The 24,436-nt window shown below is 41.0% G+C and overlaps 1 protein-coding gene across 3 annotated transcripts in view; it reads right to left on the bottom strand.

Moving 5' to 3' along the window:
- RHEB (Ras homolog, mTORC1 binding) overlaps positions 1-24,436 on the bottom strand; it is a 38,596-nt gene that overhangs the window by 3,220 nt on the left and 10,940 nt on the right. For 2 of the 3 annotated variants that reach the window (XM_040090135.2, XM_040090228.2), the window contains exons 2-7: positions 17,257-17,328; positions 10,946-11,013; positions 7,774-7,856; positions 3,603-3,659; positions 3,455-3,502; positions 2,850-2,931 (exon numbers count right to left, since the gene is read on the bottom strand). In XM_040090135.2, the coding sequence (XP_039946069.1) occupies positions 2,850-2,931; positions 3,455-3,502; positions 3,603-3,659; positions 7,774-7,856; positions 10,946-11,013; positions 17,257-17,328 (410 nt within the window). The remainder of the gene's footprint in view (positions 1-2,849; positions 2,932-3,454; positions 3,503-3,602; positions 3,660-7,773; positions 7,857-10,945; positions 11,014-17,256; positions 17,329-24,436) is intronic. The other variant, XM_058419389.1, reaches the window with a different exon arrangement.

Genomic DNA, 24,436 nt, shown 5'->3' with positions numbered 1-24,436 from the left:
ATGCATGATGAACACAATTTAGTTGCTTGTTACTTCCTAAATTCTTCCAGTAGAAGTTGGCTTCCAGCTTCACCTGGGTTTAAGACCACTTTGGATTCTGGTTGTATTTCCAAGAGTGACTTTAATGCCCTGGGATTAAGATGAAGCACTCCAGTACCGCCTAGGTGACACTGCATAGGGAACGTCACAAAAAGGACTCGAAGTTCCTGAAGTTAGCCAAAGCAGTTCAAGGTGTCTGGCAATAATTAAGCAGCTTGAGAAGACATGACAGTAACAGCCCAGCAGTCATCTCAGAGAGGTCTTTTCCATTAAGTGTCAGGATTGCCTTCCCAAAGCCCAGGGATTTCCCTTGATGACTGATGTGCTGGTGATATGCAGGCTCCTCCCAAAGTCCCACCAGGTCACCCATGTCTGGAGGAGCTGGCACATACTCAAGTCTCTCTGACCTTGAGAACTCCTGCCAGCCACCATCATTTATCATCACCGCAGCTTTAATCTTTGCCTCTCTCACTTTCCATCTACTCCAAGTCATGCCACTTCTGGGACATGTTATCTTTTGATAACTCTTGGCAGAATAAGCATAGTTTGTTTAAATTAATCTATAGAACTGTTTTAATTGCCCAGTATAATTAGGTTATGTTCCTTAGACTCTCACAGATGCTCCAAAATGGATTTTTTGGGGGGCTGGAGGGTAGAAAAGGGGGAAAAGAGCCTTTGCTATCAGGGACACCCCCTCTCCTCACCACTGTGAAGAGCATCATGTACATAACCAATCTCAGACCAGCACACCAGAAACTGTTACATTTCTGCTCCAAATCCTCCAAATACAGATGGGTTTGGTTTCAGAGAGAATTAACAGATGTACTCTCAGTCAAGAAGGTTTGAACCCTGCTCAAGTTCCAAATCCCTCATCCAGTTTAGCTCATGCCTTAAGCATAAACCAGCTTTCTGTTAAGCAAAGAGAAGCTGAAGCAAGTTGGAAGGAGTTTGGAATTAATCTGGATAATCAAGTTACATTTGCAGTACCAAGCCAGTACAGGTGATTATCTGGATGAGCCTCAATGCAAAAAGTGCCAACAGACTTCTTCCAGTAATGCTGGCTTACATAAGGTGGACACAGTACCAAGAAAATGACAACACAGCTTGTAACCAAGTTCAAAACAAACCCTTTTACCCCCACCCAAACCAAACACAGTTTCAGACTAAGAGAAGATGCCTTGTCCTGACAGAAGTCTATGTATCAGCTCTCTTGATCCTGTCAGATTAGGATTTGGAGGAGAAAACCCAAATGAGTTCAGAAGTGCTCCTGGTCCAACTCACGGGGAAGGATGTTACAATGCCTGCTGTCTCCTCTTCCCACAGCTCCAGACTCCACACTTGGCTCTCAAAACTCAATCTTCCACCTCTTCAGAGCTGGAGATGTGTGAGAAGACTGAGGCAGCTGTGCCAGTGTTGGGCTCCTTCACACTTTATGCCACACATCCCAAGCCTCCAAAGGAAACACGCCAGAGAGCCTGAGGGATGGTCACACGCTGCAGGTACCCGGCTCAAATGTGATATCTGAGCTGCCAGACTTCTGAAGATGGACAAATTTACCAAGTGTATTATATAGCAGGCATGAAGCAGGAATTGTGTTCAGGCACCTGCCTCTAACAGCCTGCTGATAAATCCAGAGGGACAGAATTTACAGTGAGCTGTGATCACTATTCTGAAGGATCCTGCAGAAAGGAAGACCACTGACAGCCAGGATGCACAGGACTTCTGAATCCTTTCGGTGGGATTTGTTCAGAACTGTCCAGGATTTTGAATATCTGACATACAACTGCTATTTTGAGTTCCCTGAAGGGTACCATGTTTGATATATAAACTCCAGCTGGCAGCTTAACTTAATACAGGAGCACAAAGACATGGCAGTACAGGGACTTTGTCAGTGCAGCAAGTTAACACACAGGACATACCAAGCATCCTACAAAACTTGTAGCTTCTTTACATAAATAAGCATAGTTTTTTTCTTCTTGATTCAAGAACAATAAAAACTCCAGAAAAGTTACCAGTAAGATATTCTTCTGCTGGATATGAATTGCTGTGGTGTTACACATTGTGAACATATGCCAGATGAAAAAGAACACAGGCAACAGCTTTGCCTAATTCAGAAGTATTAAGTCATTTAAAATAAAGGGGTGGAAAAAAAGAGATCATTTTTAACAGGTTTATTCTTTACACTGTCAATTTAATTTCCTTTGGTATGCATTTGAAGCTCTCCAGCATACAGAGAAGATATTGAGAAATTTCATACTTTCATCATGCCCAGTTTTGACAAGGTTAAATGCAACTCTTAGCCAGAAACAGAAATACTGATAAACTAACTCCAAGTGTTTCATATCTGGTGGCAAAAAACAGTCCAAGTTTTTCTTTCAGGGAAAAATTCAACTTTACTCAAGTAACTTGTACAATTGTCGACCATAAACATCAGACAAAATGACCATTCCCCCATTAGAGAGACTGAGCCTGCCCAGCACCTTAAAACACGAGGTTCATCCTCTTACACCAACTCACTGCTCTGCCAGCAGTGACTCCTGTAACAGACCCTGCTCCACCCATCCCATGGATGTGAGTTTTAATTTGTCACTAAGCGTTCTGATATGTTCAGTGAAGCAGAATTTTCAGTTCTTCATTTCCTCCTCCCATTGACAGTTGCAGAGAAAAACTTGTGTATATAAACCTGAGTGCTTCCATCTACACAAAATATCTGTACACTGCATGCAAATATTTTAGCTTCCTTTATTTAGTGAAACTCTGAGTCATCCATTACACTGCTATTTGAATAAAGTGACTCTTAAATCCATTACCTGATTTTCTTTAGCAGAAGATTCCAAGAAAGCTGCATTCCAAGATTCTGCTAAAGCTTTCCCTTCTTCATAGCTGATCACCCTGATCAGAGAAAGAAAAATATGTTTCTTATAACTTGCAGAAGAACTGGAATCTGATATGTCAAGAAATACCTCAGAGTACCAAAGCACTTAAGTGCATTGTAATAGAATGTCTTGTGAAGTCTGATCCAAAGCATTTGCTTTGGGCTGCTGTCAAATCCATTTCTGGGCCAGGTAAAACTGCTCTGTGACCCAGAAGAGCAGTTGTCCCAAAGTATTGCTTTGTTTTCATAATCTGTAATATCATCTGGTATTGCTGCTGTGACAAATACACTTCTGTTACTTACTTTGTAAAAAAAACAGAGTGTTAAATGACTGTCCCTGGACCCTCACAGCAAAAATCAACATTACAACAGAAGTTCATGGCTTGTAGTTCACATTCTGGACACAATTCCTTTGCCAGTAACTTATTTTAACCTACAATTTGATTTTAGCTCTGGAAAGCCAAGAACAAACCCAGTGTGCTGCAGCCACAGGAATGTGGGCTGCTGCCTTGCATTTCCCACATTCTGGAGTTCACATACCGTTCCATATGCAGGTCTTTTTTATTTCCAACCAGCATAATGGGTATTCTGTGAAAGAAAGTTCAGAACTTCAGAACAGTTACAGTATACTGAACAAAGCACTAGCAACATGCCTGCAATGAAATGAGATGAAAGTGTCACTACTTACTGGACTTTTCCCACCATATCCAATAACTTGCCATGGATAACTTTTATCACTTCAAAACTGCAAAATAAAGGGATGAAGTCACACATGCACTCTGATGTTTATCCTCAATACCCAATACACAAGCAATTAAATGCATATGTAGGTTGTGTTTAAAACTTACTCTATGTATGCACAACTACAAAAGATGCTGGAAGTCTTACCCGTTTGTGTAACAACAGCAAACTGGTCCCAGCAGCACAGAGACCAGCCTGAGCCTACCCTTACAGCCTCCCCAGTCATGGTGTTTGTAGAAATAAATAACATTACCCAGGACAGATGCATCTAACACAGAATCACCCTGAGTCCCTCCCACCTCTCATCTGGTTTGTATCTGCAGTGAGAAATCTAACTGCTGCAGTCCAACAATCCTGGATGAGTATGTCAAGTTAAAGCAAGTTGGAAGAAAAAGTCATTAGTTAGGCAAGCTCCATCTTAAAAGAACACTTTGTTTTTAATGAACGCTTAGTTCATATATAATTATTATTTATGTAAAAGCCAAAAGGAGCCAAAATTCTAATTTTCTATGCGAAGTGAGTAAACTGATCTGTAAGATGGCACCGAAACTGTGATTATTCAAATCCTCTGTTTGTTCCCTTGCCATGTAGGTGAAGTTTGGATGACAGGAGGTAAGAAGTAGTACTGTAGAATACCAAGTCAAAAACCTCACTAAAAAAATTCACTGCATTTGACATTCAGTACTTTTGAGAACAAGCTATAAACAGGGTTGAAGAGCAGATGTTGCACTCCTCTGGTTACACTATGGAAAAAATGCCGGTACATGAAGTGCATAACTTAAGAGAGGCACAGGGTCAGGGATGAGGATGAGACATGCAACTGGACAACAGAGAAGGGATCAAACTTTTCCAGTTTCCAAGGTTGTTAGCTACAGGCAGTGTCTTGACTTGCACTGCACTTCAATTAGAATTGAAACTCTTAAAAACAGAGCAGCACTCAAACACATTTCCAGCTCAGAGCAAAGACCTGGTGCCTAAAAACACCATTCAAAGCAGTAAAACCTCTCACTTCTAGAACAATAAACTCTACCATATTGAAGATGGATTTTCTGCCAAGTAGGTCAGTTTGTTTGATTCCAGCAATAATATTTGAGACTGCGTGGAACACAGTGCTTCTCCATCCTCAGCTCATAGTTTCAGTGTATCCTATCAAGAAAACGAGTTCTTTGTAAACAGAAGCATGACTTGGTCTGGCACAAATTATTACTGGTAACTCAAGTAGGATACTACAGATTACACTGTGGAAAATGTGGAACCAATGAAAAATGTGGAATCAATGAAAGGACTTTAGGGACACAATAAGCTTATGCTGAAAGAGTATTAGTGAAATTTTAATCTTGAGAACTCGTCTTGGATGGTCATAATTATTAAGAAAATAGAGCTGAATGGAGCTTGGCTGTGACAGAGTCGAGAGGCATCGCTACACACAGAACTATGTGACCTTGCAAACTGAAAGAATAAAAATGCTACCAAAACCCCCATCTGCTACAGACCACAAAACTGTTTCTCAGTCTGCAGCAAGGAGAAAGATTTCAGCACACTATCCACAGGCTAAGTGAATCCCTAGGACAGTACAATCACTGTTTCCTTTCCCCTATTAGGTGTGTTCTTTCAGCTAAGCCAGAAAACGCCACACTGCAGCACAGCACCATGGTCCTTACCTGAGGCTCCTGTGTACAGGTGCTCTTAAACCTGGGCTCTCCACTGCCTCACTTTGGGTACCTATCTGCTTGTCTAAGATTGTTCACAAGCTTCCTTTTTTAGAGAAAGTACTACAAATAAAAAGCTGATGCTGTTAAGAGACCAAGGTGGAAAGCACAGAAGTGCTATTTAAACTCCAACACAATTCTGACACAGGAACAAGTTGCTAAGAACTGCCAGGAATTGAACTGGACCAATTAATGTTCTAGAAAGTTTTCCAAATTAATAATGTTGAAAAGAGCAAGGACAAAAAGGAGCAAGGACTGACCAATCCAAAAATAGCACCATCATATCAAGCTGTGAAACTGTGAGATTTGGAGACTGTAAGAGGTCCCTTCCAGCTCTGTCAAGCAAATGGGTTACAGCAAACATCTCAATGTGTGAAATACTAAAAAAAACCCTCCATTACTAGCTGTCAGATAAATGTGTTACACAAAATCATGGAGCCTAGCAAGATACAAAATTGGAATTTAATTAAGCTGAACTAGAGCAAAAGCCTTCCAGTGACCTTGCTGCTGAGAGCCTGGGAATATGAAAAATGTAGGGCATTAGCTTTCATTCAAGCCCTATTTAAACTTCCTACTGGAGGCTAGCAGGGAAGCTGATAATAGAAATACTCTTTTTAAAGTTAAGTCTGCTGTCAAAGCTCTTGCCCAGCTGGATCAATATTTGGATCAATATAGACACTTTGCCAGAAGTCAGGACAGATGATGACTGATCCCATTGTCTGGGCAAGTCATCAAAGCTACCAGAGTACTGTGAAAGATCTTTCCTATCACCTAAACACTGTCCTGATACAGAACATAAGAAATTGAACAAGGCAGGATCATGGACACTTTGAAATTTTAAGGAAGAAATAACAACAATAAAAACTTGGAATAAACTGAAGATTAAATACTGGTGAAAACACTTTTGATCTGCAGCCTTAACCCAGACTGTCCTGTTTGTATTTTTACCATAACTTGGTTTAACTGACTGAATGCTACCACAGAAAACATGCTCATTTCTTCACTTGGTGAGATTAAGACACCATGAGGCAACAACTGGAGTGGCTGAGAAAGAACATGTCCTTTAGCTGCCAAACAAGGAACAGCACAGGTTGCAGAATCCTCTGAGTGATGTACATTGGTTCCAGTCAAAGGCACTTCTGTCCTCACAGCACCCATATATCAGTGAACTTTTTGGTATCTGCTTTAGGAGTGGAGCATTGCCTACTTAAGGCAGAGAATACTGACTCCTATTTCATACAAGTTACTTAGCACCAACACTGAACTTTTAACTAAAAAACCCAGACCGAACAGAGTTTGGTAGTTTAGTATCTCCAGACACACAACATGTGCTTGCCTGTCTCTACTTCAGAACTGAAGATGAAAACCAAGAATGAAGAACTGTGAAATCTGTTCAACATTAAAGACCTTGCAAGCAGCAGAAGTTTATAACCAGACTGTATCCTTCCTTTGAGAAAGGAAAAGAGCCAACAGGCAAGCTGCCTTACCTGCATTTTATGATAGCCTATCAAAGAGCCTGAAATGACCAGTCTTGGTTGATTCAGAGGAAAATAGATGAAACACTTCAGCATTTATAAAAAGCTCATCAGCTGCCTTGAAAGTAGAAGGGAAGCATCAACTTCTCTTGTACTTGAGACTGAAAATTCTCTTAATCACTCTCTCCAAACAAAAATTTCAGAAAATATTCAGCTGACCCAATAAAGATGCTGTACAATATCAGAAAATCAACACCTACTCAAGGATAAGCAGTATTTGGACAAAGCAAGATGACCAGAGGAAGGGAGGTAATAACAGAAGACGACAAAGCCATACAAAGGCTGATGAATCTCGCACGATTCCAGGTACGATGGATCTGGACAGGGAACAGCAAGGACAAGAGGGATACCCTGGAACAACCTTCAGGGAGGACTATTTGTTGCAGCATGCCAAGAGAGGGTCTGCAGTCCAAAAGTCATCTTTTGCTGTTTATATGATTATTTCTATGGTTAATCAGGACAATTCAATACAAGAAGGCAAAGGAATCTCAGTACTGTAAAAAGTTGCAAGGTGAAGGAATGATCCAGCAACTAACTGGGGACTTCATGTAAATGTACAGTGCCCTTCAGCTTCGTATTTACATCTGCCTTTGTATCTGATGCAAGAGCAATGAACTCTACTTATTTCTGAAAAGATCCTTTGTACTTTTACTTACACCTCTAAACAATGTAGTTTAACACTAATTTCTTGCACATTAGTCTGCAAAGTGTCTGTGACATTTGGGTCTGAGAGGACATTTCTGAAAAAAACATTAATATTCACCCTCTTCTAAGGGAGACAGTTTAATTGAAATAATCACACATAGAATATAACAGAGATGGAAGCTAAACCCAGAAAATATTTAAGGAGAAGAACACAAACAGATTTTATTACCTTTTTATTGACGTGACTGAATAAACAAGAATGTAGCCATTGATGTCTATGGAGTACGTCTGAGGAAATATGGAGTATTCATCCTGCGGAAGGAATATTGCATTTAAAAGTAAGGGTGCCACAGTTCAGACCTTGATGCCATCAGATCACCCTCAGGTAAGCTGGTCATATCCCCAAGACATTTTGTATAGGTAGTACTTTGACAATTTTTTCATCGTAACATCACATGAGGCATCTTTACCAAACTAAGAGAAAGCTAAAAGTCCATCTGTGTACTCTACAATTTAATCTACAGCTTTTATGGTTTATTCCCTCTAAGACTATGGATGAGCAGAAGCTCTTCCCAATCCTCTTACCCTGCTTAATTATCTGTTTGTATTAGGAACATCCACTCTGTCCCACCACTAATTAGCAATTATGCCTCTTATCTTGCTGGTGATACATTTCAAAATCTTAATTTCAACAGCTGATGACAGGATCTAGCAGTTTGTAATTTCAAGTGACACTGATCACATCTAAATTACCTAAGGAATCTGGTAGGAAGTGAATAATTGTGGCTAACTAATCTTATCAAATTCAAAAAATACAGTTATTAGTTGCTTTATGACAACTACAAGTTTACATTATGGCATAAGTGTTTACATGTATAAAAACCAGACAAAACAACCAGAAACTTACTCAGTGAATTTATTACCTCTCTGGAAAAGGGACTGACCAAATAGGCAAACAAAACAGACTGAGATACTGCAGGTAATGCAACACAAATACTATGAATTCAATGTTAAAAACCTGTTCTAACAGATATTCCCAGGAAACATTTCCATTTTCACAAGAGCCATACTTAATGTATGAGTTCTCAAATTGTTAAACCTGTGCCTTTAAAGATGTTAATTTTAGCTGAAGATCAAATAACCTCTCTGTTATTGTCATGGCTGAACAGATGGAGCAGTGCAACCACACAGCTTAAATCCAGACAACCAAAAGGAATCAAACTTCCCTCACTGGCAGAAGAGGAAAAACTCTTTATAAATCAACTTCACAGATCCAACCAAAAAAAAGTTTGAAGGAATAACACTTGGCAAAAGCTGCTCTCATTTGCCTTTGCTGCTACACGCTGAGGGCAGCCCTCCCCCATCTTCTCTGAAATGCCAAAGTGCCACTTCAGCTGGATGTGAAATCCCAAAGTCAACACAGAAGAGATCTGAGCTAAGTCTGGGTAAAAAAGGTGAAAGTGCAACTCTGTAGTGGCTTGACTTTACCCGGAATTTCCTAGGACTGCCCCAGCTGGAATTTGGTGTTAGGTAAGATTTCCTTTTACACCCCTTTTCTGTGACCCTGCATCAAGACTCCTGTTGAACTGAACTCCACAAACCTCAGTAAATAACCAGGAAAGTAAACAGGCACAGGACAGAGGAGGAATACCAAGAAAAATAAGTGCCATAATCTCAACTGTCCCTAATTCACAACTTTATTTCTAGCTTGTCAGGAGATGGAAGGAAAGCTGCTATGCTCACTGCAACTTACGGGTCAAATTAAAGAAATTTGTCAAGTGACTAAACAACGTTGCTACAACTTTTCAAGCCATGGCCAGGTTTTCAAAAGTATGTAACAAATCTGCAATATAATTCTTGCTGTGCTGCATACACATGAGGACTCCCCATGGGCCATTAACCAAGATAGACTTAAAGAAATCTGTCCAAGCCACACCTTCCACAGCCCAACATCATCTCTCCCCTCTAACCCTGTGAGCCGGAAATCAAAGTTCAAATCGTTCCATGAAGAATTAAATCTGAAAATAGCCACAGCCTGGGAGAGAAGCTATTTAGGTCCCACAATACTGTATAACATTAAATCAATCCTCAGCAACAGAGGTATGTTAGTGGTGAGTCACACTGCCTTCCCAGAAGGCAATTTCGTCCTCAAAGAGAAATTTTTCTTTTATCACTACGGAGCTGTAACACAAGAGCAGTTACAATGGCAGTGAGTGACACTGATGGAGCTCGTTCTGCTGCTCACACCCTCAGCCTGCCCCTCTCTCACTGTCTCCCCTGCAGAGCATTCCCCATCCAGCAATTCTGCCCCGGGTTGTGTGGCCAGTGCTGTGCTCAGACACCCCTGAGTGATTACACATGCTGCTGATGAGCACCAGGGGCTGACTCCATAGAAATACAGCATGGCTATTCCCCAGTCACAAAGCTCCCTTCCAAGAAAGCAATCAAACATACCTAGAAAGTTACAACCCCTCTGAAGAGTCTCCCAGCTACGAGCACGAATCCTGCAGCTTTAAAGCATTAAATACTGGCAGCGTATTTTACAACGCTAACATTGTTTAACCCTACTCTTAGTTTGGAAAAACTCAAAGGCATAGTATGACATCATGGAAGGCAAGAGCATGTAAAAAAAAAATTTTTTTTAAAAATATAGAAATTTAGGATAAAAATACACGGGTTTAGTGGTCTCTGATGAGGTGGGTTTTTTTTCTTTTCCTTATAAAGACGCAGCACTCTCGTGCACGGGTTCAGCCAAGCAGCACTGTGTAATGAACACCTGTACCTGTGAATAATGAACACCTGCTCTTCCCAAAGCTCCCCAGCACACTGCAGGACACGTGCTCCCTGTCTCCTCTCCCCCTGTCATTACGTGGAGCTGGGACACACACGTGAACCAGCACATTAAAATGCAGACAAACTGCAGCGGTTTATTGGTAACTCAGTAAGTACCACCTACGTGAATCTGTCTGCTCCCCATGACTGCGCCACGGATACAAGGCATGGTGGTGGAGCTGGAGCAGACAAATATGAAAAAGTCATGAAAACTTCCCCCATGGTTCACTGAAGTGCCGTTTTTCATCTAAAGCAAGACTGTTCATTTACTCTGTAAATATCAAAAGCTACTGATGAATTTTTGGGACATCAGAGTTAAGGTAGTTTCCCCTCCCTTTTAGGCACTCATTGATAGGAAACAAAAAAAAAAACAACGCAGTAACAAAACACAAACCAAAACCTTTAAATAAACACTACAGAAAAAGTTCCCTAGTGACTAAACAACAAGTCAGGATCATTTTTAAGTTAACTTTCACCTCTGAATGCACAGTCACTACCAACTTAGCTTAAAAGGAGTATGAATACCTGCTGTCATAACTTGGAAGAAAGATTCCAAGAAAGAAACTTACCTGGCCAGCAGTGTCAACCAGCTGAAGATGATATTCTTGGCCATTTACTGTGATCAGTTTTGTAAAAGCTAGAACAAACAAGAAATATATAAACAGGTCAGAATTACAAGGAAGAGATCAGAAGTCACTCATCTGTGTTATCATCAGCCAAGGCATGAAGAAAAAGAACTCCAGTTACAGGTTCTTAAGTACCAATAAAAGGCTAATCAGGTACTGTACTTTTCACTAGTCTGTTGCAGATAGCAAAACTCAGAAATACAAGATTTCAAGTTTCAGATGATTCTCACACTGGATGCAGCAGCTTCTTCTCTGCTCTCTTAAAAGGAAAGAGGGAATAAGAGGAATAAAAAGGGGGGATTTAAAGGCATTTTTACAAGATCCAGACAACTGTAATTTGTGGTAACACAAGACACTTAAATTCAATTGGCATCAAAGCTAAGTTTGAACTTATTATAGGATCTTTTCCTTGCTTTTCAAGTAGTTTAGCAAGATCAATTTCCTAAATGTAAATACCATGAAGAAAGTGATCTGGATTGAAAAAAAGGAAAAAAAATCTTTGGGGGCTAAAACACAGAGAACTTATGATTATATTAAAACTAAATGATGACAATTAGCCAAGTTCACCATGTTGCTTTCACATTTGCTGTAGCTACCAGCCTATGCAGTCCCCAGTCACGAAGTACATTCAGTCCCTAGAAGTGATGAGAATTGCTGCTCTTCCTTGGATTCATGAAATGCCAACACGCTGTGAGCCAAGGAATCTTACTCAGTGTTTGTGTTATGCAACTGCAAAAGCAAACAGTGTCACAGCTCCTGCAGGAATAATGTCCCAACCAGAGCACACAAACCTGGCTCTGGAAGTTTCATATGCCTTCGAGACACCACTGCTGGACAGTACTGATACACTGAGTAAAGTCTGTGTTATCCCCTAGTTGGGGTGCTTTTCCCAACTAGTAACAGGCCTCAGGAACCTCATCTGTCACTGCAGTGATGAGCAGGGGAACAGAGTCAGATGAACAGGTCACTTAGGTGAGCTGAGTTGGCCAACAGTGTCCAAAGGTGAACAGCTGAACGTTCCTGACCCCGCTGTGCACTCCCTGCCCACGCCTGAAGTACGTGGAGCTGGCCAGCTTTCCTCCTCCCAGCCAAAGCTTGTCCCTTCTGTCAAGTCCCCACAACGTGAGCATTATCTTGAATAAGTGGGCTGAAATAGCTGAAACTGGAGGTTTCAACCCACCCCATAAATCCAACCCTCAAAAAAAAGGAGCAATTCAAACAGCAAAGCCAAGCTAACAGTGTCTAAATCAACAGTGTAAAGTGTACCTATAGTTTCCATTACAAAATCAGCAAATGGCATTTGAAATGGAAAGAGAGCTCCTGCCTTACCCTGGTTATCCCCTAAGAAAGCTGCTTTAGCACTTGTGCTGCCCTCAGATCAGTCTGGATGCTGTTGTTATTGCTGCACAAAAGTTAGATTAGGACGGATCCACAGTGGCTCTTTACCTTGGATGAATGCTGTGATGGGGACAAACTGCTTGAACAGATGTTAGCAGGCAGTGTTGCTATATGCAATATCACTGCTTGGAGTCAGGGGGAAAACAGACTCCTCTGAAGACACACTGCATTTACAGGTGTGTGCAAGTAACAGCCTCTCCAGTCTCCTGACACTTCACATACACATCAAAGCACTCTGCAGTCTAAGTACCTTCAAGGGCATCGTGAAGTTAATATTTAAAAAGGGACAGATGGCAGCTTTTTCAGACTATTCTAGAAGCTTAGAAGAGACACAGCAACGATATCATCATCATTACTGAAAGCAGAGTGTGACAGAGACAGGAGAAGGGAAACAGTGAAGGAGTCACCACAGCCTGGTGAGGAGAGCTATTAGTGAAGTGCAGAGCCTTGCAGCACTAAGCACAGCCCACTGTGTGAAGACAAATCTGCTTTGGGAAGTTATTCGTTGTGACTTCACATGTCTTTGCTGAAGATTTTTAAAAACATTCCTGGTTAAGAATTTAATTTTATGAAAAACCTGGTCCCCTTGACCCAGCCAAAGTGTTCACTTCCAATTCCACCACCTATCATCCTGGGACTTCTGCTGTGTTTGTGCACAAGACAAACAACAATACAATCCCTGCACAATTTGGCTCTTCCTGGAAGGCCAAGGACATTTTTCAGCAGACGTGACCCGACATTAAGTGATAATGTGAGCATCTCCAAAACACTGCTCATCAACTGGAACACAGATTTTGTAACAGGACACTAACACCTTGCAACACATAACTCCAGCGATCATCGCTACCTGAAGATCAAGTACACTGCAATCAGACCAGCATGAATGAAATGATTTGCATGTACAACTGAATGACAGCTGCTGTGGAAACAAGCCATTATGATTTAAAAAAAAAAAACCCTCAAACAGTAACAGGCAAAGAAATGCAGGCCTTTAGATCAATAGCAGTAGTGAGGAAAGGTACAGGAGTGCTGTAACATCACTGCCATAATATGGCTGGTAGCTAAATACAACCACCTTGCAAGGGTTCCTTGGTTACCACCTCCTGCATCCCCTTCTACTCGCCTGCATTCCAAAGTCAATGCCTGCCACTAATCTACCAGGACATCTTTCACAACACTGAGATGTGTGATGCAACAGAGCTATTTTTAGTTTTCCTCAGAAGCCTCACTTGCACCCTTTAGAAGGCTGCCCACCAGCAGCTCCTGAGAAGAAGCACAGTTCACCCTTCCAGTGCAGTTGCTAAGGCATGTGTAGAAGTTTAGCCTTGAAAATTCTCTGTCTGACTCATCTAAACCTACAGGTGCCCAGTCCACAACTAGTAGGGGTCCTCCAGCCCTCTGCCCCTTTCTAATATGCTTCTACTCACATTTGTATTAAAAAAACATGGGATGGAGGTAGGAAGCAAGGAGGAAGATGTTCCTTTCCTTAGGGAGCTAGTGAGGCCATTTAGGGGAAAAAGGAAGACCACAGGGCTGTGAAAGAGTGCTATAGAAGGTCTTCTAAAACTGCAACAAAAAGCAAAAATCAGCCAGGCAGGCTTTGGAGGACACATTTGACACCTGGACAGTCAAGTCTTCTACCTTGCAACACAAGACATCCCTGCAAAGATGTGAGTGTAGTTAAGTGCACATCTTCATTACCTGTTCCTTCTGACCTATCTGAGTTTCCAATTCAGGTTCTGGTGTTTATTCCTGTAAAATTGCTGCGTTTTAATTTGCACTGGTCGTAGTTTATGTGAGCTGAGCTGCCAGCCCAGTGGCCACACAGACTCCTTGCACACACTCCTGTTCTCCAAGGATCTTTCTTCTCTTTCCAACATTCCTGCAAGTAGTAGTTCCACTTGCTTCTCAGCCTGGCTGCGTCAAGAACAGCCACCCATTGCGATGTCACTCCTGTTGGGACATCCAGACAGGGAAAGTCTCTTTCCGAAGCAATTATCTCTCACCTCCACTGTTGCCACAAAAGGATACAAGTTACTCTTCCTGAGTAACTTGTTTACACACAAGTTTAGAAGAAGCAACTGAATGCAACATGATCCTTGTTAATGTAATATAAGCAAAGAAAAATGTAGCAGTGAAGCTGTCCTAACCTTCACAGACACTGAGCAAAACCTGATGCACCTCATTTTCCCTTTATGGCTTCCAAAGGCAGAGATTTCCACACTTTAAACCCGAAATTTCTAAAATATTAGGTCTTATTCCTGCTGCTCAAGGCTTATAAACTACACAACTTGTTCCTGTAAGAGCTTGACTACAGCTTGCCTTACATACAATTTAGCTTTGAAGTCAACATTTTGTGCAAGTTTTATTATTTGAGGACAAAAATTATAAAGATTGCACAACCATCAGTACTGCAGCTTTCTACCTTTTTTTCCATTGCTGGTAGAATACTGTAATAAATTATCAACAACAGTTTTCTGGAGACAAAACAGAAATCACATAGGCCAGACTATCCTTTCCCATGTATTCTTTTCATTTTTAAGTTTTGTTACATGTGTAGACCCAGCCACCAGATGAAACTGAAAAGGTTTTACAACTTACTATAATGCCCTGGGAAAATGCAATATTCTCCAACACTGTCCCCAGCATAACAACCTAGAATTTTCAACCCTTTTTGCCAACACTGCCCGGAAATGTGAAATCACGAGCCAGGAAAAGTCTAAGAGGTGATCACACACTTTGCATCTTATGACCCTACACAAATCAGAAACAAAGCTGGGAGAGTCCAAAGACAACATTGAACAAAGATTTACTTTTAGAAAAAAAATAAAAAAATAAAAAATTACATTCTTAAGTCAAAAGAATTATTTTATACTTAACCCATCAAAACTAGCTTCCCATCTGTCTTAAATTTTCAGCAAGTTTTAAATTTTAGTGTTAAATTAGAATGTATTCTCTTGTCTGTTCTTCACAGAAGCACTTTTAAAACATTATCTCTAACAGGCCTTCTGGGGCTTAAAGATGGGACAGACTTCCCACTGTTTTGAGCCCTAGGGCATCTCTTCTATCTTTTCAATCTTTACTTCCCAGCAACGTTTTCTGGTGTCAGAAGGACCCTTCAATTCTCTGCCTTTCAGAATGAAAATTCCTCAGCCATGCCACAGATCACAAGACTTAGACCAAATGAATAATGTTGTTTGTTTTCCAAACAAGAAAGAAATCAAGTGAAAAGTTAAAGCTTTTCAAGAAGCCCCCTCCCAGCAAGTCTTCATGGCCAGGACATGCTCAATGCTTAGAACTCAGATCAAGCAAACAGTGCAGACTAGGAAGAGTCAAATAAGAGCAAAAATCATCTACAGTGCATTTTTGTATAGTTCAGAACTGCTAAAGTTGTGAGACAAATAACTACAGAGTTACAAACAGCAGCTACAGTCAACAGGTAAAGAATGAAACAACACAGATCTTGTACCAACATGTCAAAATCCTACAAGACACAATATTTTGTAGAGACATTGACTCCGTGTCTCTCAATCTTTATGCATTCACATGTAGCTGCATAAAACTAAAAGATTACTTTAAATAATTTGCATTTATATGGCAAAGACAGTGAAAAATAACCTGTCCCAAGTGACATTAAGATTTAAAACACAGAAACTTAACCCCCAGTATTTTGCTAGTAGCTTTAATTCAAGACATACCTGACTTATAATTCAAAGTAAAAAAGGATGATGCAGAGTGTTAGTATTAGTGAGATCTGTATAACAGCGAACATTCAGACCAAGGGCCAAATTATCCACTCTGACTTGCTAAAGCAAATTTAGAATTTCTCAAAAAGTAACATCTGAATTTTAGTTCTATGCAATAAAACAATCTCAAGTAAAATATCCTGACAGCTACTGATTTGTAATTATATACCATATATATATATATAGTCAAAAAACCCTTGCTCTGCTGATTGCTTCATACAAACTTCCAGAGTACCACATAGGCTTAACATTCTACTGCAGAAGTTCAAGACACTAAAAATGTGTGCTACAGCACTGCATTCAGAAGTCATTAAAATGTAAGAACCCCAAGGCTATGATCATGAAACCACTTTTATTTGCCACATGACTAAAGTAAGCCCACATGATCAAGTTACTCAGCCCAGCACTGCAGTTGTTCAAGTACTTTATGGCCACTGCTAGCTCAGAAAGAGGTGGCTGGATTGCAGTGAATGCCAGGTAACCTCTGAAATGACTTTTTGCTCTTGGCAGCGTTTTTAGCATAAGTGTCTTTACTCACCTGCTATGCCACCTACTCACAAAGGTACTAAAATTATTAAAAAAAACCCAAAAAACTGCTAAGAGAAAGAAAAAAAGAAACACTTGAGAAGTCAAATACCCAGTATTTGCAGCAAGCTGATTGCGTACCAGCCTTGTTATCCAGCTGCTGGAAAGGAGTAATTAAAAGATTATCACATAGTCTACCTTCTAAGGTAGTGGTTTAATCCTGCTGGGTATTGCTGGCTTTCTGTTCATCTGGATATACTGGCCCTGTGTGAGGCTCTGGAATAACTGTGTTTGGTGGCACATTTTCATATAGTGTGATGTAGGGAATTTAAAGTGCCCCAAGTACATTAGGGGAAGCAGATGCTCAACAACACACATAAAATACAAGGAGGTGTATTTTAGCCCGATTCATTAGGTGTCCCTTCATTTAGGGTTAAAAGTTCAGCTGTTTGGAGAAATAGGCACACAGCGGTTTCCATTTTGCAACAATGTAGCATTGATTTAAATTAACACACGTAAAACCCATATGGCTTCTGATACGAGTTAGCTTGGTACAGAAGAGGAGCTTGGCAGTTATTTACTTACTGTTCTCTATGGTTGGATCATATGAGTCAACAAACTGTCCTTCCACAAACTGGATCGTCAGTGAAGATTTTCCTGTAAAGCAAAGGAAAGAAAAACCTGGAATGAATCAAAATCGTCAGGTTGTTATCACTTCACTGCTTACCAGGAGATACACTAATTTTCTATCTATCCAATATGAGCTCCGTGTCGTTCATTTAAACTATCTATACATGACAATTGACCTATTTTTTATTTAAGTGCCTATTTCTAGTAAGTGGGTCTCCTGAACATATAAAAAGCAGTGCAAAAGCTACTTGGCATGTGTTCTGCTTTTGTCTTAACAGGGCATAATTTAAATGACTCCTCCAGTTTAAAACAGATCTAAAAGCAGCAGTGCACAATCCTCATAGAACTAAATTTAACAAACTGATATACTTGGAACATTTTTCTGTCAAGAAGCAAGTAAAATTCAAAATAATTTTCAGTAACCACAGAGAAAACTTGGACAGAATTAGCCAAATTTGGTTTTACTAGGAGACTGGACAGATTTCCCATGACAAAAGGATGACCTCAAAAATTCTTGAGACCAATACACTCTCCTATTAATCCTCCTACTGCCACACCACAACAGGCCAGTGGATGCTGTCTTTTAAGAAGTGACTGAGGTGGTATAATTGGATTTTTCTTTAAAGCAATTTAACTGCTACTTTAGCAGACAACATTCCCCATTTCACTTAAAGAGTAATGCAAAGCACTGAACTTAGTAGCAGACTGAAAAAAATTGAGAATTCGTTTAGTCTTGAAAGATTTCACAAGATGATGAATCACACACAGTGACCATAAAAAGCACCTTTAAAGCTCTGCAACTGAAGACTTCTCCAAGCATTACTGAAGCCTTAACACAATTTCCATTACAGCACATCATCTACATTTGGGAATCTCCTAGATCCTATTACATTATGTTTACTGGACAAACACCCTCTTACAAAGATTGCCAAGTGCATTAGCTGCTTTTGGACACGAGCACATTCTTCACGCTCCTTTATATTCTTGTCAAGAAGCACAAACAAAATACAACCTCAAGTTAAAATTTTGACTCAAAACCACCCCATTCAGTAGAAACCTATCCATGACCTCTTAAGTAACCAACATTGTGGTGGAAATATACAGTATCATTGCTTTCAAGAATAAATTGCTTCGGGTAAACTTCCAGTACTCAGAAAATGTTCTTTCCTAAGCATTCCTTCAGGAGATATTAAAAAAAGTCTTCCATTTCATTCTCTGCCATGCTTACCCCTTTGCTGTCTCCTATCAATCATGACAGTTCACTCAAGAAACAATGCTAAAAAAATTTCCAGACAAACCCCACAAAGACCAACCATCACCAAGATTCTATCAAGTTGCTTTTTCTAAAATCACGTTCTAAAGATTTTCTGGTCTTATCTATACCACAACTGAAGGTGTCATGCTCATGACATGACTTGACAGAGGACATTTCGCTTTAAACTGTTGCTCCAGCAAGGCACACACACAGCACTACCAAATCACCCTAATAAAGTCAGATTAAGGGTTGAAACTGTGCCTCCCAGGAACTTTCTGAAACTGCGTATTTTGGCCACCATTTAGAAAGTGAGCAAACTTTCAAGCTATTTCTCCTTTAGCTATAAACTTATGAAGTTCCTACCCAAAGTTCATACTCCCAGATTCTTTGCCAATACCAGCATATTAAGCACTCCATTAAAAAAAAAAAAAGGTTAGTTACCCCTATATTAGACTGTTAGATCTTCAAGATAAGAGAGCTAAGTTCAATAAAGATCCTCATTGCCTCATTGAACATTTTTTCCTCCTAAGAAGGATTCTGAACTAACTGAAAGACTTGACTGCTGCCGTCTGTCTGTGCTAAGCCTGGAAACTGAAGAGCAGAAAGAAGTCGGAGCCAACAGAAAATGCTGCATTTCACACCCAGCTGTATTAATTACTGCTTTCCTCCTAACAGCGAAAGAGGAAGAAACAGACAAAACCAGTGTTCCAACGCTCTCCTCCTAAATTCCTCCAAGCTTTATAACAAGCCTTCCAGTGATGACGTGTTCATGATGACAATAGGAAACCTGCTTTCTTCCAAAGGGCACAGGGAAACTCTCCAGTCTGGGATTCAGCACCCACCCCCTCGGGGTAAGCGCAGGCAACGGCATCCCACTGACCCAAGGCTTCCAGGGACACGAGAAATCTAAACCCTGAGTCATTAACACCCTGCCACCCACGTGCCTCAGCCCAGGAGCAGGCAGCGGGCAGAACCCCGTGACCAACAGCTTGGCTCGAACTTTGTCCCACAGGGTTTTATTCCAGGCCTTTGACCTATGCTCGTGGACAGAGCGGAAAGTCAAGCTGACAATTTAGCTCCTATCTGCTCTTGTCCCAGAAAGATCAGGCGAGGCTTTCAGCAAGGATTGCAACACAAAGACGACGTCCGTGAGGCCAAGGGACCGCACGCATCCATGTCAGAGCACGGCGGCGAAGACGCGGCTGTCTGGATGCGCAGGCACCACGGGCACTCTGCAGCCTCAACAGCACTAGAGAGTCTGACACCAGCAGCAAAGGCTTGATTAGCTGATTACTCAAGGGTGCACACCTCAAAGAGGCACAGCTCTAATGTGCCCTCCTTTGGAATGCAGCCACGCTTTTTTGCAGTTTGCTAAGCTTCTCCTTGCAACATATCCACTGTATTTGAGCTTTAGGAAAATAAACATCCACCGAGACCAAAAGGAGAAGTGATACCAGCTGAAGCAAGGCAGGAAGCTGGGTGCAGAGCTTTGCTACAGTGACTCAAAGCACCAGCTACACCATGGCAGAGCTGTAAGCAAGATCCTCCAAGTTTACTGACTCTCCCTTCTCCCTGAAGGAATGGGGCAGAAGGAAAGGGCTGCAAGAAACGGGTTTCATGAGTGTTTAGAATACAAATCCCAGGTGGCTGAAAACTCAGCTCAAGTTGTCCAGAAGTACCCAAAGTGTATTTGCATACACGATTCATTATTTATGGTATTATGTGAGAGTGGTAAAGAAAAGAGTTTTCCACTGTCAAAACAGAAAAGGAGCAGATTTTCAGACAGACAGCCAGCTCAAAAACTAAAGCTGTCGTGTTTCTGTTCATACACTAGACCACTTGCACCATAAAGCAGAACATCCCATAAACACTCTGACTAGTGCAATCATCGCACATCGGTTTCAAATGCCATTACAATTGTCAAGGCAAAACAATTGCCAAATTGTGTTTTACTCATTCTTTTACTACTTGGAAAAGAGCTGTGGTATTTATAGTCTAGCCTTAAAATTCAAGCTTTCCAACACCAGGCAGTTTATCAAGCAGATGAGGAACGGAGCCTGGGTGGGCTCAGGGACAGCTGGCCTCCCCAAAGAGGTCATGCCACTCTTCTGTGCACCACCACCTGCCTGCTGTCCCCATCTCACACCCTGTTCTCCTTGCAACAGGCAGGGGGAAAGCCCAGATTAAACTCTCATCGGCAGCCAACTTCTCCCCAAACCCAGGAGACACAAATGATGCAACCAGGCAGCGAGCAAGTCCAACAACAGCTCCACAAGCAGGGCATTGTGCAAGCAGCGCTGCACAGCTGCCCTCGGACGTGGCACGGCCGCGCTGAGGGCCACGGGCAGCACAGTGCAGCTTATCTCAACAGGAAGGGTTTCTCAATCCTTCAAACTGCCCACACAAGCCATCAGTAAACAGTTTGTCCTGCTCAAGAGCAACAGCTACTGAAGAGCTGCAGCTCTGTTGGCAGCGTAGATGCAGAATTTCTTTAACCCGTCTTCTGCTATTAAAATGCACGATTATGTAGTTTGCATAATCATTAAACATTTAACAGCCGGCAGCATCTCATCTACTCCTACCACAAGCCTTAAGCACCTTACCTAAGCTAGACTAACTTACTAACTAGACTTACCTAGTCTCAGACTCTCCTTAGGTCTACCCAGTCTTGCCTATAGAACAAACTACTTCAGGCTTTGTCACAAAAAGCACTCAACAAATTTCATAATGAAATGTCAGTCACATCAAATTAGGTAAGTCTGGCTGCACAACTCAATTTACTACACAGCACAGAGATGAAGTTTTCATACTAAAAGACACACTTGATTTAACTTGAATGTTGGGATCTTTATCTTCTTAATTCACAATACAAAGACGCACGAAATGGAGACACTGGCATTTCCAGAGTGCAGATTATCCATTCATCCTCAGAGCACAGAGCGGGACCGAACGACTTCCTGGAGCCGATGGAGGGTGACTGGGTAGCAAAGAGGATTACAGCATTCCTCTTCCACAAAGATCTTCTCACAAGATCTCAGACTATCTCAGAACCCATCACTAGCTCATCATTCATTTCAGGCCACATCGTTAGCAACTTTCTATGGTTAATTATGATACCCCCCCAGGTACTAATTATGGCTGTGTAGTTGCTGTTTTGCTGATCACTGCTTTGTATTTAGTGAATTAGTCTAACGACTAGAGAAATGATACATCTAGGTCAATAAAGATTTCTGTTTCTAAATCTCCAGAGACAGCAATACAATGAGCAGTTTGTGTTTTACTCATATGCAACTTAATTCTACTATTAGACATTTAATCATGAGGAATTCCATAAACATCTATGTTAAGCTGTAGTTTTATACATTTTTGTAGTGATTTCCTCATGATGTCAGCATTATGGTTAACAGGATTAAAAATTATTTTCTGATGCTTAGAGACAAAACTCCTCAATTCCTGCACTTGCTCATGATATTTGTGCTTGATTTGCAACACAGAGTGGTGGCACTGCTCTCTCAATGTGCTCTCTGAGCTTTCTGAAGGACTAAAGGTTATAATTCCGTAAAAGTGAAAGTCAGAGGACCTCAATGACATCTTCTGGTAACAGGATAAGGAGCCTCAAACACTGCAGAACCCTTCATGACAAACCAAAGACCGGATCAGCTTTTCAGGACAACAGAAGTTCTTCTATAACTTCTTTGGCACTCTGTCTCATTGTTACAACAGTTCCTTGCCTTCTCTTGTTCTAATTCTTTTATTAGCACATAAGAAAATATGTTTGAAGTCTAAGGCAAGGTTTGTAGCACAAACTATTTCTGCTGTAGAAGAGGAGTTTCTCATGATGGTCTGTGACACCCAAGAGCATGAGTCTGATGGGAGATGCTTGTTTCCCTTCCATCTGCATTGCACAAACTTCTTGAGGTTTATCAAAGGTATTCCTCTGCAAGCCAGAGGAAATCTGAGAGCAGTCATTTAGAAACAAAGCCACATGGCTTCCTTTATTTTCTTCAGATTTCAAAGCAATTGGTCACACTCACAGGAGTACTTGCAGGCCCTTGCTAGGTCGGACACAAGCCAAGAGTCCTAATGCTATCTAGATCATATTTCCTGTAAAGAAAGCAAGAAGAGAACACGTGCTTTATTCCCTGATATTTAGCAGCAGGCTTGTTCCATCCTACAGCAGTGCTCATCCCTCAATGCTCACTTCAACTGTGTTGCAATGTATTACATGTCCAAGCAAGTATGTAGAGAAAAATTCCATTGCATTCCTGCAACAGCTTATACTTCCAGGCAGTCCATTTTGTCTCCAGTAAAGTTAGTAACCACAGCAAATGATTGTCAAAAGAAATCTTTTAGTTATTTTAGCACGCAGTCCAGTTACCTCAGCTTGTTACCCTTGCTTGAAGAAAAGCAGATGGCCACAGCTTTCTTGCTATTACCCTTTTAATAAGTTAATTTTAATTCCATGTGTTTACTGACAGTTGCCAAGGATGAGAAAAGCTGTTACAAATCTTAAAAAAACAAACAAACAAAAAGTAAAACCTCTGTGGCATATACCTCACCATGGAATGCATGCATCCCTGGCTGCATCCAAGATGCTTTAAACAGGTCACGAGAACTCCATTCTGATGTTCCCTAGCTGCAAAGGAAATTCAGACATTCGTTCCCCAGACAGTCAACCTGTACCTTCTCAGATAAGTACCATCTTCTGTATTCCCTTCAGACTTCCTGCAGAAACTGTACATCCCTGCAGCACCTTCCCACAGCACAAGGCCTAAAATATTTCAGGCAGCAGTAGAAATTCAATGGCATCGGTAGGTGGGTGTCAAGAAAGTGAGTTGTGCATCACTTGTACATTCTTTAACATTACTATCATTTACCTTTCCTTTTCTGTCCTATTAAATTGTCTTTATCCCAATTCCATTTTATCTTTTTCTCTAACTGTGTTCCCCATCCCCCTCTGGGGAGTGAATGAATGGCTCTGTGTGGTGTTCAGCTGCCAATGGGTTAAACCGTAACAATTTCTAAAGGGAAGTTTATTAAGCTTAAAGATCAGACCCTAACATTCCAGTTTAAGACACACCTAAAGGTAAAGAGCCTGAAATTTATACTGACTTCCTACCCAAAGGGTCAAAACTCAACTTCTACTGCTGGGTAGAATCCAAGTCCTTTCTCCTCATACACAAACTTCAAGCAGCTCATTAGGTGTTGGAATAAACTTGATCTTTCCTTGATCATTGGGTAGGTACAACACGAAATGAGAGATCTTTAAAAGATCCTATTAGGAACTGCCATTGTTTAATCATTAAATCTGTTTTAAATGGTACGTCATTAGAAATAACACATCTCTCTTGTTTTAATGCATTCTATGCATTCCCCCTTTCTATCTTCAAGGTTTTAATTTCCACATAAGGGATCAAACTCTCAAATTCCCGCCACTTTTTTCTTGCAGCTAAAAATTTCTGCAATGGACAACCTAAATTGCCTTTCTTTCTTCAAGTGGATTGTTCCAGCTGCAGTCATAGTACTCTGTTAAAGTTTCAAGTTCCATAGGAAACAGGATGAACTCTTCCTTCCACAAATCTTACTTGCATTTTCAGACCAGTAAGAGAGAAAGAGAAGTTTTACCAACATGAAAGACATCAATTCCCCTGAATGCAGGTTTTCCTTAAAAAGGACCTTGAGGACTGAAGCCACAGGATTCACAGTTGCCAACACTGTGGCCACCATACACCAATCACTGCTTACAGCCTCCACCAAGCAGAGGGCAAGTCTCTGAAAATGTCACTAAACCTTTTCTGGCATCATTTAAAAAAACAAGTCTAGGAACATGACCCTGAGCATACTGAAATGCACATGACCAGAGGGCCTCAGGATCTTCCT

This window comes from Hirundo rustica, chromosome 1, assembly GCF_015227805.2.
Source record: "Hirundo rustica isolate bHirRus1 chromosome 1, bHirRus1.pri.v3, whole genome shotgun sequence".
Classification (NCBI taxonomy): domain Eukaryota; kingdom Metazoa; phylum Chordata; class Aves; order Passeriformes; family Hirundinidae; genus Hirundo; species Hirundo rustica.
Note: the sequence above shows the minus strand (reverse complement) of the source record. Positions and strands in the feature narration are given on the sequence as shown.